Source organism: Triticum aestivum, chromosome 3D (assembly GCF_018294505.1).
Source record: "Triticum aestivum cultivar Chinese Spring chromosome 3D, IWGSC CS RefSeq v2.1, whole genome shotgun sequence".
NCBI classification, from domain to species: Eukaryota; Viridiplantae; Streptophyta; class Magnoliopsida; order Poales; family Poaceae; genus Triticum; species Triticum aestivum.
In genome coordinates this window covers 47,274,877-47,289,820 of record NC_057802.1, presented here as the reverse complement: position 1 = coordinate 47,289,820, position 14,944 = coordinate 47,274,877, and the positions used below count along the sequence as shown (strand labels likewise).

The 14,944-nt window shown below is 47.6% G+C and overlaps 1 protein-coding gene across 1 annotated transcript; it reads right to left on the bottom strand.

The window, feature by feature from the left end:
• Window positions 1–6,213: 6,213 nt before the first annotated feature.
• On the bottom strand, window positions 6,214–10,115 carry LOC123077284 (bromodomain-containing protein 4). Its single transcript, XM_044499534.1, has 3 exons — window positions 9,699–10,115; window positions 8,344–8,622; window positions 6,214–7,677 (listed from the first exon to the last, which is right to left on the bottom strand). Exons 1-3 carry the CDS (start codon window positions 10,029–10,031, stop codon window positions 6,502–6,504), a joined length of 1,788 nt encoding a protein of 595 aa, XP_044355469.1. The 5' UTR covers window positions 10,032–10,115; the 3' UTR covers window positions 6,214–6,501.
• Window positions 10,116–14,944: the final 4,829 nt, after the last annotated feature.

Genomic DNA, 14,944 nt, shown 5'->3' with positions numbered 1-14,944 from the left:
CACTCGGATAAGGTCAGGCGTTCTTCGAGATCACTCGAAATTTATGATACCCTACTTGACAAGACACAAGCCAAGCTCCCCGCTGAATGTAGGTATCACTAAGTCTATTGTAAACTGCATGTCTCTAATCTTTTCAGGTACTTTTCGAGTCCATCAAGACCTCACTTTAGGCGACTCAATGATGATCGCAGACGGTTTCCCATGGGAACCTTGCTAATCCAAGAAGTCGGCGCCACCCCTGAGATCTTGATTGACTCGGGGACTACTGATGACGGGAACTCCGGGGTAGGTCCATGACAAGGATTCAGCCTAGCAAGGCCCATAACCCTAGTATTCATCAAGAGAACTACTCAGTTGGGCTGTCATCAATAAAGCCCATCTGACTGGACGTCACAAATCCCATCCAGCTAAGACCACGCAACGTCTGTCCGACTGGACATCACAAATCCCATCCGGCTAAGACCCCGCAACGTCTATGCGACAGGATGAAGACGTGGTCAATCAAGACGAACGTTACCCCTGGCGCCATTAAGACGGCTCTTACGGCGATGTGATAATTCCATCAGTAACTGCCACCATTACGACTATTATTACATCATGGTTGTTAACAACCCTTGTAACTCGACCTTCTCATCATAATACATAAGGTGGGAAGGGCGCGAGGCCCAGATAGGTTCACTCAAGAATACAAGCTAGACAAATAATCTAGAATCACTCAGCTTGCGCAAAAGAGAAAACATACAAGTAGGAGTAGGGTGTTAGGGCATCTTCAACGGCGACCCACAAATTTCCTCCCGCATTCGTCGGCGGACAGGGGGGGACCAGTCCGCGGACAGAGATGTGGGAGGCCGCCATCCAACGTTGTCCGCATACATTTCAAACACTTCTTCAAGAAATCAGATGAAATTCATGCAAACACAACGGATTTCATATAAACCGGACGAAACTCATTGCATTTTTGGCATATTTTAACTAAAATAGCTAAAACTATGTGCATGCCCGGCTGCGCGGAGCTTCATTTCCATCACACGAATACACTACACTAGTCTACGGTCGGCCGTGGCAGATCCATTTGTCATCCCCATGTCCGGCAGCCCGCATGCATATGAATGTTTGAGTGGGCTAGGGCGATTAGAAGCGGGCGTGGGAGTGGTTCGGACGCCTGCAAAGCCCCTTACGTTTGTCTCCGGCTTACGACAGTGCGGTCCGAACATATGCGATCAGTATGAGGGTCGCCATCGGAGATGCCTTACCTAGAACAGCGGGCGAAACGGTAAACCTTCACTGCATGAATCCCGTACATAAATCTTCCACATGTGTCTTGGCTCCACAAAATACCCAAATCGTAACTATTGCCTCGAAATCCCTGCGACACCATGTATTTCACGGATCCAGGTGACCGATGGAACGGTATATGTCGTGTTCCCCTGGAGACCAGACGTATTCGGCTAGCTGCCTGAGATCGCTCAGTGTCCGCGCTTAGTTGTACGCTCGATCCGTTTACACTGGAAGCCACACCACGCCCACCGATCACAAGAGTGGGCATATGTGCCACCACCAGAGCAAATCCGCATTTGGTCGCCGGTGACATGGACCTGTCCGTTGCCCACCGGACAACTTCGGCGGCGTTACGAGTTTACAGCTAGGTACCTGACGAGCAGACAAACAGCGACCCGACTGAGAGCATCTTCAACAACCGCGCTATATAAACGCCGCGTTTGAATTTTTCGTTTTTTAGCGCGCGCAACCGCTCCGGGAGCTCCAGCGGAGGCGCAATAACCGCGTGCGCGGCATAAAGAGTTTAGCGCGCGGTCCGAAACGTCATCGCGCGCCGTTTATTTGCTGCGTCCGCTTCCGCGCGCCGCACACTCGAGCGCTCGCACCGCACCCTCTCCGCCCCGCCGCTTTTGCCCCGCCCGCGCCGCCGCCGGCGAATTGGCCCGATGGACGGACGCGCCGGCATCCCCCTCTCACCCCTTCCTACAGCCGCGACCCCTCCGCCGCCGCCGCAAACCCTAGCGCGGGGAGCTTTGGCTTCGCCACCGCCGGTGCTCCTCCAAGCACCGGCATCGCACGCGGCCTTTTCATGCCGCCACAGACGAACTCGACGGCGGGTGGCGTCGCGCCAGCGCCGGCGCCCGCGCCCGCCGTGAAGCCACATGCCCCCCTCTCGAAGCTCCCAAATGCGACGCGGGCGAAGAAGGGCAAGGTGTCCGCAAAGAAGAACAAGGCGGCGGACGGCTCCTCTAGGCCGTCGAGGAAGAAGCTTGCAGGGCGTGTGACGGACGCGGCGGCGACCGAAGCGCCGGCGAGCTCCACATGATGATGCGGCGCGCGACAATGAAGAGGAGGAGGAAGAATTGTCTTCGAATGAGGATGATGAATCGGAGGAAGAGGACGATGAAGACGAGGACGAGGCATGATTATTGTGATGTGCCATTCGTTTGTGTGAACTTTTATGTCATGAACTTGGTTCGAATTTTGAACTTGGTTGGATAATATTGTGGGCATGAATTTGAAGTTTTATGTCATGAACTTGTTTGGGTGATTTTAAACCATGCAATGTCTTGTTTTGGTGTTGAAAAATCATCATTGTCTCCAAAAATGCAACATATGACAAGCGCCGGCTGCTCGCGCGCGCTGCAGTTTAGCACATCTGTTGGAGTGGCTCGGGCGCGCTATATTTTGCAGCTACCGCAAGAGCAAGCGCCCCTCACCGCGTAAAAACTCGCGATCAGCATGCTGCAAACGTATTTTTAGCGCGCCGCGTGTTGCGCGGCTGTTGAAGATGCTCTGACAACCGGAAAGTAGGCATGTGCATTATAGACGATGATTCAAGGGAGGAAGTCGGACCATCTATCTACTATCTTTCTGTCCCCAAGTTGTTGACGGGTACAAGGGGGAGCAGCGGCACTCACTGCGCGCGTGCGTTCCCGAGCATGCGCCATCGCCATCGCCACCACCATCCGATCGGGACCATCGGCCCGTCCGCGCCCACTCGCCGACGCGACGACGACCTAGGCGCTAGCCAGCCCCAGCCACAGCGGTACGCGATTGAGCTGGGGGGGCCTTTTAATGCATGGCATGGCGGGCACATGACGGCACGTGATCCCACGGCGCGCGCGCCGAACAAGCAGGCGGGGCGACGCCGACGCCAGCGCCGTCCGTCCCATTCGTGCCGGCGTGGCGCCTGAGCGCGATGCGTGCGCCGCCCGCGCCGCATGGATCGGCCACGCCGCGTCGTGGCGTGCGTGTCGCGGTCCAGTCGGCAGAGCCATCGAGGGCACGCTGGGTTTATCGTGTATGGGATTCGATCGCATCGCTTCGGTAGTGCCTGCTCTGCATGCGCAGTGAGGACGGCGATGCGACCCACATGGTAACCGAGCCCAGCGTGAACGTCATGTAGTAAACCGTCCATTTATATTTAACGGAACTCAGCATTTAATTGGAGAGTTCGCATTTTCCTAAATTTATTTGAGACCTTTTGGTGATATTCGTTTAGTGGTTGCGACGGTTTTTCCGTTGACCACGAGGCTTTTAAGAAAAACTCCCATAAGAGCATCTACAGTTGTGATGGACAAATATGATCCCTTGAATGTCCAAGGACGCGCCAACCGGGCACTTCTCAAATTGCATTGACCATATCCGTGTATCTCATATTCAAATCCCTATATCCATACTAAACCATGCAACGTCGATCAAACTATATAGATCAGCCGACAAACATAGAATCGGACATAGGATAGCACGATAGTTCACCAAAAGATCACGAACGGATGTTCAAAGGAACACCAAAGTTCACATAAACGACAAACAACTTTAAAATACATCTAAAATTTGAAATTAAATTGAAGTTCACCACTTCCGCGTCGGCCCTTTTTCCTTCCGGTCGCCGGCGCAGCTGTAGTCGGCGGCGGCTGGTGGAGGATCCTCCGATTCACCGGACGAGGAGCCGTGGTCCGATGACCACGAGGAGGAGAAGGAGACAATGACGAGGCCCTTGAGGCGCTGGCCCGGTCCTGCTGGCGTTGAGCTTCGCCGGTCGAGCCGCCTCCATCGCCTTCTCCTTGGCCTCGCACTCGAATTGCTCGATGGCAAGCCAGAAAGCCTTGGCGTTCTTCTAGCGGAGTCGCCAAGCGTCTGTCTCTGCCTTCGTAAGCGACCGGCGGTAGGCCCACACGAGGAGCCGCTCGTCCTCGTCGGGCTCCGCCGGTAACCCGAGGCGGCGGCAGACAAAGCTCTCCGTTGCGTCTCTCTCCCTTGCTCGTGGCGAGCGACGATCGCCTCCGACTCCGGCGTGTGCGTCCGGGCTGGCTGGGCGGGCACAAGCACCCAACGCTGCCCACACGAGGGAGCAGCAACCGGGGCGGGGGGCAGGGCCCTCATGGGGGAGGCGCGGACTGTGCAGCCCACGCGGAGCTGCGCGCGGACCGGAAGGAGCCAGCGCGGCGTCCTCGCTGTGTCGGTAGGGGAGAGGCGAGGGAGCCGATCCGGAACTGCCCCCCATGTCCACCTTGGACCTCTCGAGGGCAATGCGGAGGGCGAGCTTCACGCCAATGCCGATGTCGGAGTTAGAACGGCTGCCGGCGCTCGACATGGTCGCCGGAGCTGTTGGATGGATCAAATCAAAGAAATCGAAGGGAAGAAGAAGAGACGGAGCGAGAGCAGAGTGAGCTGGGGTTTCCGGGTTAGGGATATTTGTAGGGACGGAGTGGGGTCGGGATGGACCGGGCTGACGTGGCGGGCGCGCTCAGGCAACCTCATATTCGGCGTATATTTGGGCTGGATACGAGAAATGCCAAATAGACCGGACGTTTGAGGCCCGTATGAGGCGCCCGGTTGAGTCACATTTTCATAACCGGACAATGACCGAACGGGCCACCCACATGTTTAAGGTCGATTTAGGCATCTAAGGCTGCAATCTTAAAGCATCTACAACCGCACATCACAAATTCAGGTCACTATACACCCGCGGACGTATTCGTACAGAGTGACCAGCCATCCCTATTCCCTGGTGGCGGACATTGTAACCATAGTCTTATTTCCGGGTCCTCGTATCCATACTACTACGTGCAACATAAAATTCATCTACGGACACAGCTAAGAATAGAAAAGTAGCTACTCGTCATCGGATATGGTCATTGGCAATAGGGCGAAACTCCTGCACGTCCCATGGCTCCACCTCCTCCATCTTTGCTCCGGCGCCTCCTGCTCCTCCATCCCCTCCTCCGGAGAGTCCGGAGGCAAGCCAGGTACAATGCAAGCGACACATTGTGCCTCCATCTTCGCTTGGATGTCCGCCTAGCATCGTGTTGTAAGTAATCTTTTGGCGGACCATGGCTACAGGCGGACGGCAAGGTCGGAGCGGAATAGAGCGCGGTCGGTGTCATGGTGGCAGTGCAGACTGAAGGGTGAGGGAGGAAAAGGGGACGGCTAGGGTTGAGGCTCACCATTGGCTTAAATATTGTCCCCTTGGCCGGCACCGGAGCAGCAAGATGAATGCCGTCGAACCGATGGACTTCTGTGTGTTTTGGCGTGGGTCCTGACCGTCGGTCCGACATGACGGACGTGTCTAGACCTTTCCATATTCACCCCATATATGGGCTAGGTATGAGGGTGCCGAACAACCCGGACATATAGGCCCGGTTTGAGGGATCCGGCTGGGTCGCAAAAATGTGCCCCGCCACTGACCGGACGCCTGGAAGTATTAAAGGGCAATACGCGGGGTCTAGCTGTAGAAGCTCTTATAAGGTGTTTCAAGCTTTCAGCCAACAAACATGAAGAGCATTTGGATTTCTAGTCTTTTGTCCATCTTCACTTAATAGGATGCCCTGACATGTCCATGCCGTGAACCCAGCTTCTTCTAGGTCCACACAGACACAGAGATCGATCTCTGCGTAGCAATGTCCGAAGGGGATCACGAAATCTACCTACAGAATTGTAAATTTCGAGGGAACTTCAAATCCAAATTCAGACCCCGTACTCTACAGTATATATTATCAAAAAAGTCATTCAAGCCACAACAGTGATGATTTTGAATGCCACATTCTACATAGGAAAGGGCCTGAACATGCTTACCTATCACTGTATCAATGAAGAAAGTGCAGAAAAGTGATTGGGAATATATTCCTTCAGATTGAATAATGGGAGTGCAGATATTGGTGTTTCTATACCATATTTGAGTTTTGGTATGTGCTAGATCCACACATAAAGTAGCTTACGAAACACACTAAATGTCTTTTTTATTAACAGAACAAAAGAAACCATAGTTGAGTTTTTGGTATATCATCATCACATGTACGGAAAGAACAAGATTATGTTATATATATTCACTCATTAACAACACCTGTGGATGGAAGAAAGCAGAGCGACCGAGAGAGCGGGCAGCAAACCTGATACTTGCCCCAACACTGATATTTTGCGCGCAAGACGTGTCATTTTAAATATTATACACAAACTGTGCCAAATGGTAGTGCGGCGTGGTCGCCGCATCTTGACTTATCACCCGTTCATCAGCTTGTCGAGCACCACATTCAGGTCGACGTTCTGCCCATTCTCGGTCAGCCTCCGCACGGTTGCCCTCACCTGTTCCCTTGAGAACCCCATCGTCGCAACCTTCTCTACCACATCATCAAGGGCCACCCTGTTGCCCGATGCAGCAGTTGGGCTGGAACTGACTGGCTCTGCTTGTGGTAGTATCCGAGCTGTGGGGAGCCTGGTGCCGTAGCTGTTGCCGCTACCACCAGAGGATGGTCCTGAGGGAGCAAAAGGTGTGGACTTCATTCCAGCATTCCCACGGTAAGAAGGAGATCCAGTGTAACCATATGATTCAGAAAAGCTACTTCCTCCCTGTGGCCCATACCCAGGGGCACCATAGGATGGCGGTGGCCCAGAGTTGGGCCTGACGGCAGGAGGTTCATACATGCTAGGATTCTGTCCATAGAAAGGCAGGGCTGATTCATTTGGCGGCGGCATGTAAGCTGAAGGAGTGCGAACATTTGGTGTATAGCTATGAGAAGGCGCATACTCTGTCTGCTGGGGTGCAGGAGGTGCAAGTGGACTTGAAGGGTTAACATTTGTAGGCTGAGGTTGTTGTGAATATTGAGAAAACTGAGACGGGGTTTGATACTGTTGCGGTGGAGCTGGAGGCGCCTGCGCCTGTGGAACTGGAGGGGCTTGATACTGCTGTGGTGGAGCTGGAGGTGCATGTGCCTGTGGAACTGGAGGGGCTTGATACTGCTGTGGTGGAGCTGGAGGCGCTTGATACTGCTGCTGTGGTGCTGGAGGCGCCTGCGGCTGTGGAACTGGAGGGGCTTGATACTGCTGATGAATAGCTTCAGTTGTCTGGGCAGATGGTGTGTAGTAGGGTTCCTGTGGTAAAGCTGGTACAGAGGGAGCCGATGAATGACCTAGGAACTGTGCTGGAGGCTGACTTTGAAGTGTTGGAGGTGGAGGCGGCGCGTTAGGAGCAGGAAGGGCAGGAAAAGTTTGGGGTTGATGTTGCGGCGGAACGCCTGCCTGCTGCGGAGCAACTGACTGGTGCCGCGAGTCTGCCTGTCCAACCCCACTATTTTCTGATGACTGGGTCTCAGTTTTGGGTATCTGGAGCTTTGCAAGATGAAGCTGTGTTTCAACAATTTCCTGCTTGTCACGCATAATCTGTACACCCGCTTGGACCTGCATGTAGTATTACAAAATTATATGTAAGTTATCCCAATAGCATAACAACAAAGGAACAGGGTACTGCTCATAAGCATTTAAGTGATGCTCTCTCTACCATCAGACAACCATAAATCTAGGCAAGCACAATACTAGTGGGAAAATAATACCCCATGAGTGGCAATTACAAAAAAAAAAGGTGATTATGTGTAGCATCATCTGAAGGGACAATGACATGCAACGTGAATGACCAGCTTAGAAGGAGGAAAAACTACAGAAGCCTAAATGTGAATATGCATCTAGAAGAAGAATCCACCAAATATCTATGTGTATCACTGATAGGTTTAAGCCTCGAAACAGATAAATGTCTAGTTAACTACTCCCTCCATCCCAATACTGTCTTATTTTGAAGGGACGGGAGGAGTACTTCACTACAGAGCTCAAAATAAGACAGTAATTGTATATTATAAATCGTAAACAAGGTATATACAATAATTTCCAACATAATCCCGGTAGAGCATGGCAATCAGTTGTCAAAAATGACCAGTGGTGAGTTAGCACATCACTCCTGCTCAGTAAACCAATGCCAATATGACATAATATGCATTGCTTCACAAACATAGCCATCGTATAATCATAAAAATTTCAGAGAGGGATGGAGCAGGAGAGTCAAATGAAGCATACCTCCCTCAACATATTCTCAAGTTGCCTCAGTTTTCCATCAGTGCTACCATTATAGTTGCCAATTGTTAGCTTGAACTCATCAACAGAACTTTCAAGATGGTGAGTTCTACTCTCCAGCTGTGAAAGCCTTGAGCTTACACCTTCTAGTGCATACAACAGGTTATCAGAATACTTCTTCATGGTTCGATCAATATCTGCTATAGTTACCAGTCCAAAGTTACTCCTGTCTTCCTCATGATTAACATTCTTCGGCACACGGTTCTCCAATATACCAGCACTCTTTCCATCATAAAAAAAATGTAAGTAAGCTATATATGACAAATGATGGTATTTATTATCAAACGCAACTAATAATAATTAGAAGTCCATTGCATGGAATCGACAGAACCAGTGGAACAAATATATCAAACAAGAATCACAAATTTAACAAAGTAATTCAAAAGAGTACAAATAAAGTCGTAAATGTGAGAACCGGGGAAAATGTGTATCGCCATGATATCTGATATGTTACATTTAAATCAGTCGTATGCAAGAATTTAAAGAGCAATTTGTCAGCACAAGTTTGTGTGCAGCTTCTAACAAAACAAGATCTTGTGGCATAAATTTCAAACAACAGATGTACTGGCAATCTGGCATCTAACAGCATGCAACAACAACAACAACAACCACAACAACAACAAAGCCTTTAGTCCCAAACAAGTTGGGGTAGGCTAGAGGTGAAACCCATAAGATCTCGCGACGAACTCATGGCTCTGGCACATGGATAGCAAGCTTCCATGCACCCCTGTCCACGCAATCTGGCATCTAACAGCATGCAAAGAAAAACTTAATGTGCAAATCCACAGGAGTTCAGTCGCACTGATCATTTTTCTGACAAATAAGCACCCATCTATGAGCTATCACATGCTCATTAGATGCCATATATTACAAATTCACTGAGATACGTTTCATGGAATTGAAACATGACTTATAGATGGCTTGAGGAATCAACAAATTCAATTATGCATAGCATTTGTATGTGCTAACTTGATAGCCACCAAACAACAAGGCCACGTTTCCAGCGCATGCTATAGAATACCCAAAATTTAGTACTAGTACCTAACTAGCAGTATCATGAACCTATCCAACATGCAGTTCCTTCTTTTACCCAGCTGATCCACTTATGGCGCATATTGCCCAGCAATTCAATATCACTATATCACAATTCACAATATTGCCTACAAGCTACTGCTAGATTTATCTTCCGAACTAGGCGCCTTTGTGAACTTTGCAACACGGAATAATCAGGTAATTTGCTTGAGGCAAGGACATGAATCGCAGCTAGATCGAGAGATCCAACGAGTAGCAGTAGATACCTTCAGGTTGTATGGGGACGAGGCGGAGGCGGAGACCGAGGCGGCCTTGGAGTTGGAGTCGAGGGAACCCCACGAGGGCGGCGCGGCGGCGGGGGCGGCCGTGGCGGTGCGCATGGGCTGGAAGTCGTAGCTGGGCAGCACGTCGGTGGCGGTGCCGTTGGCGCTGTGGTGGTGGCGGCGGCGCAGGCCGTCCTCGCTCTCCTCCTGGGGGTCGGGGCCCATCAGATCGAGGAGCTCCGAGCCCCCGCTCCCGCCGCCCGCGAGGGAGGGGGACGGGGCGGCGGAGGCGGCGAGGCCGAGGATCTGCTTGTCCATGAACTGCGACGTGTTCATCGGGCGGGGCCGCCTCGCCGGCGGCGGGAGCGTGGTGGGTGGGGGTGGCGTGCGGCGGGGGGCTGGGAGGGGAGAGGGGCGGCTTGAGCTGGGGGCGATGGGGGGATCGGGTGGGGAGGAAGAATCGAGACGGGACGGCGAGCGAGACCACACGAGACGGCACGGCGAGTGACGGAGTGAGTTGGTTGGTTCGTCGGCTTGCGCCTCTTCCGTGGGCCTCAAACGTTTTTCCTTTCGAGAAACCTGTGGGCCTCGAACGTTTTTCCTTTCTGGGCTCTGCTGCCGGCCTGGCGGCGGGTCCAGTGGTTTGTAGAGTGTTGCGGCCCACAATGATGTCTGGGAAACCGTCCCCTGGGCTGATCTGCTTCGAGGTGGCGGGGGAGCAACTAGTTGACGAGCGCTTCTTCGGGATCCTTGCAATGATACTTGGCGCGCTCTCAGCCGCCATCACGTGTCGCGCTCTGGGCGCTTCTTTTGAATTTTATTTTTTATTTTCCGCACGCGTTTTCGGCTCATAAACCGGGTTTTTTTTTACTTTTTGATTTTCTACCGGTCTTCCTTAGCTCTTCGACAAAAAAATCGCGCGAGACAAACGCGTTTTCTTTTTTTTTCACGAGAGGCATGGTTTTGCTTCCGCGAGAGGCACGGTTTTGCTTTCGCGAGAGGCACGGCCATGCCTCCCGGAAACAGGAAAAATGTGTTTTCTGTTTTTTTCCTTCCACGAGAGGCACGGTTGTGCTTTCGTGAGGGGCACGGCAGTGCCTCTCGGGAACAAAAAACGCATTTTCTAATTATTTTTCTTCCGCGAGAGGCACAGTTTTGCTCGCGTGAGAGGCACCGCCGTGCCTCTCGGAAACGGGGAAAAACGTGTTTTTCTATTTATTTTTCTTTCGCGAGAGGCATGGTCGTGCCTCTCGGAAACAGAAAAAAAAATGTGTTTTCTCTTTTTTCCGCGAAAGCCATGGTTTTGCTCGCACGAGAGGCACGGTTGTGCTTCCGCGAGAGGCACGGCCGTGCCTCTTTCGAAAAGGGAAAAAGCCATGCTTCCTGGTTTGGTTTTTTCGTTCGGTTTTTTCGTGAATTTTTTTTTATCAACATGGGATCTAGTTTTGAAAATCTCGACGCTAGGAATCCAACGATGAAAACGATTCAAGATTTGGACGCACGGTTTAAGAGATAAAATATTTTGAATAAACGGATCTACGAAAAAGGGGAAAAGGCGCGCCACTTGTTGCAACCTGAGGAGGTGGGAGTGATCTTTGCAAGGAGTACTCCTCAATTAGTGATTTCGGGCGGGGTGTGTATGTTTTTCTACTTTGTTTAAAAAATGTATGTTTCTCTACTAGGGCTAAAGCCATGCTTTATTCATCGGAACCATAGTTTGTGAGATACAAACTGGTCATGGGGTTGAGTAAGCCACACATGGCTCCCCCGATCTAAAGAAAGGATAATTTTAGCTAGACAATGACCGAGCATACCGGCCTCGACTGCCCTAGGCAATGTCGTTCACCACCTATTTTCTGTTTGAAGTGATTATGAAGCTTTTGAGACCTAAATCTTCTATCAAATACAGTGCCTCACCGCACGCGATTGCTTTAAGTGTGGTGGCTTCGTGGAGTCCCATAATAATGAAAGGCAAGCTTCCCAAGAAAATTTCATGTTGGTCACAGCACACTGCAACAGATCCCCTGGAGTTTGAGACACCCGCGTCACACATGGGTTTTTGCATATCCCATTGGCGGAGCCCTGGGTTGGCTGATCCTTCCTGTCCCCCTAGGGGGCACACCCTTGTCGATGACCATCAACCTTTGTTCTTTTAATATCTTGAGCTCAGTAATAAAAACGGCCGATGAACTATGTGTTGTGTGAGGGCTTTGGAAGATTCCCTCACTTTCCTTCTAGCCGACCAGGTGGCCCATACAGTGATCGCAAGCTTCACAATGGGATAAAGTATGTAACATTGAGAACAACAACTGTTTTGCACTAGGTTTGCTTCGAGGGGTATGTATGTAGGCACTTCCTATTTACCGCGCAAGTCGCTGGGTAGCGAACACTCGCATAATCGGTGATCGCTATGCTCTATATCGGGCCGGCCCAAGTAGGTGGGAGACTCTCTATTTTGGGGGTTTTCGTGTTATTTTCTTTCTATTTTTTATTTTTATTTTTGTTTTTGTTTTTTCCTTTTCTTTTTATTTTTATTTGTGAACATTTTCCAAATTCGTGATTTTTTGTCAAATCATAACCATTTTCTAAAACCGTTAACCTTTTTTGAAATCGTGGATATTTTAAAAAATCAACCGATGACATTTTTTTAGATCATGAGTTTGAAAAAAAAATCCCGTATTTGAATCCGGGAACATGTTTTCAAGTTTGTGAACTTTTGAAATGCAGGAGCATTTTAAGAAATACGCAAACATTTTTCAAATCCATGACCATTTTTTATGATTTAGTAAATAAAATAAATAATTTTCATGATTTCAAAACTAGAAAAACAGAAGAAAATGATAAAAAAAATAACGACCACGGGACGTCCCAATCGGAGAGTGCCCTTTGTGATTGGCCGCCTGCTTAACACAATAAGCTTCGAATAGGGCCTCCCATGCATGTACTTTGTATCGCTCATTGCTGGCGATATATAGCGGTTGTGCAGCTCCTATAGGTTTGTGCAGCTCCCCTTACTATTATTTTGTATACTTTTTTGTAAATAAATCACCTAATATTCATGATAATCATGAAATTGTAAAATAATGTGTTGGCACATTTTAGAAACAATCCATAGTGCATTTTGAAAAGTTGTTTCAGAAAAGATTGGAGTATATTGAGAATATTCAAATGTTCGGCTAGAATTTATATGGTCAACATGTTATTTTTATTTTAGAAATGTTCGACATGTATTTAAAAATGTTCTCACACTTAAAATTTATGTATTTTTTTAGCGGTTTTAAAATTTCATTGTTTGTTCCAAAAATGTCCTTGATAAAAATTCAACACGCATTAAAAGATCAGCGTGTTATTGAGAAACAATTTGGGCATAAAAACTATTTACTTATTTTACATAAAATAGTACATGGAAAATGAAAAGGGAATGGGAAACAGAAAAGGATGAAAACAAACATAATAATGTTTATATAATTAAAAAAATGTTTGACACGTTAAAAAGAAATAAGTTAATTGAAGTGTACAATGCATTGCTAATGTAATTGAAAAACAAGTAATTAAAAATGTATTCGACACAATATTACTAACGTTCATGTAGTTAAGACAAGTGTTCAACGCATTTTAACTAACCTTCCCCTGGTTTGAGAACATTCATGTATTTTAAAATGTTCATGTAATTTAAAAGTGTTAAAGTCATTTTTTTTAATGTTCTTAATAAAAATTTCTGGCACGTTTTAAAATTGTTCATATAATTAAAGTGTAGAATGCACTTTTTCAACATGCATTTAGAAAAATACTCATGCTATGAAATTTTTTCTTCAAATTTTTAAAAATGATTGTGTCATTAGAAAAGTGTTCGATGCATTTAATACAATTTATTGTACTTGGAAATGTTCCTGTAATTTAAAAAGAGTTCGACACATTATGCCCATGTAACTAAAAGAGTGATGGACACATTTTTTAAAATGTTCATATAATTAGAGTGTGTACAATGCAATTTCAAAAAAAAAATGTAATTATGATAATGTATATGTAACTAAAATGTCTTGAAGCATTTTTAAAACTTGCCATTGTAATTTAAAACAGTGTTTCTTGCATATTCCGCTATAATCATGTGGTTTAAGATAATTATGTTTTAAAAAATATGCATGTGATGTTAAGCAAACAATTTTAAAATGCCTGTTTATCGTTAATAATGTTTATATATGTTTGCAGAAATGAAAAGGAGGAGGAGGAAAGTGAAATTAAAAAACTTCAACAGATTTAACTTGTATTCCTCATTTTAAGTGTTCAAGAACAAATATTTGGGATTTTGTTAGTGGGCACGAGAGATGAGTCTTGACAAGCACACTTTATCGATCACTTCAGGGGGTTGCCGATGAAAAATGCATTAAGTGTTCAAATGCTTCTCCGCACGAGTCACACATGTCAAGAGGTGATCAGACATGCCATGAAAGTTTTAAGATTTTCAGTGAACTACAATTTTCACATCAAGAGGTGATCGAACACACGACATGAAAGTTTTAAGATTTTTCAGTGAGTTACACTTTGAAGGGATATGTTGCCAAAAAGGAAAAAGAAACAACAAAAGGCAGGAAAAGAACACATAACATCAAGAATGAAAAGGAAAGAAAATCAAAATAAACAAATCACTTAAAAGGGAAAAAACCGAGGAAAAAAAGCGCATCTCCATTATACCCTGGTGGGTTTGATGAACAATGGCAAAATTATCTGAGAGGAGTAAATAAGTTTATTTCAGGACCTTGGACTAATTTCCACATTCAGGTCTATGATTTTATATGGGAGATGAATTGTGACCCCTACAAACATTGATTCCTCCTCAAGATTCCCGTTTGTATTTTGTAGTAGAATCCAAGATTTACACGGAGTTAAAACAAGCACAGGCAGAATCTAATCCAGAATCATACCAAAATCCACTAACTAGCCATCTTTGTACTACCGATTCACTTAGGTTATTCATACTGGATCACACCTATATTCAGCTGTTTAAAACCACAAATTTTGTTCCGGAAGTACCGGAACTAATATTTCCAATTTGCAGCAAACGTACACGACCTAGGACCAGAGAGAGACACCATGGAATTTTCACTTTGAGACAACAAAAGCATGAGTGAGGTGGCAGTCCCGCGTCCAGGCGGACGCCATGTCAGCGCAAAATAAAAAGTGTACTGATGCTACCTTGGACCAAGGGGACACCATCATGGTCATCAGTCGGGTTGGCAATCAATCATACG

What these genes read in the sequence shown, in the direction of transcription:
- LOC123077284 (XM_044499534.1), bottom strand. Translation starts at nt 10,031, where the DNA reads ATGAACACGTCGCAGTTCATGGACAAGCAGATCCTCGGCCTCGCCGCC. An exon ending in CGTCCCCATACAACCTGAAG is followed by an intron (nt 8,623 to 9,698) that starts GTATCTACTGCT and finishes TATGATGGAAAG; the next exon opens with AGTGCTGGTATATTGGAGAA. An exon ending in TTGAGAATATGTTGAGGGAG is followed by an intron (nt 7,678 to 8,343) that starts GTATGCTTCATT and finishes TACTACATGCAG; the next exon opens with GTCCAAGCGGGTGTACAGAT.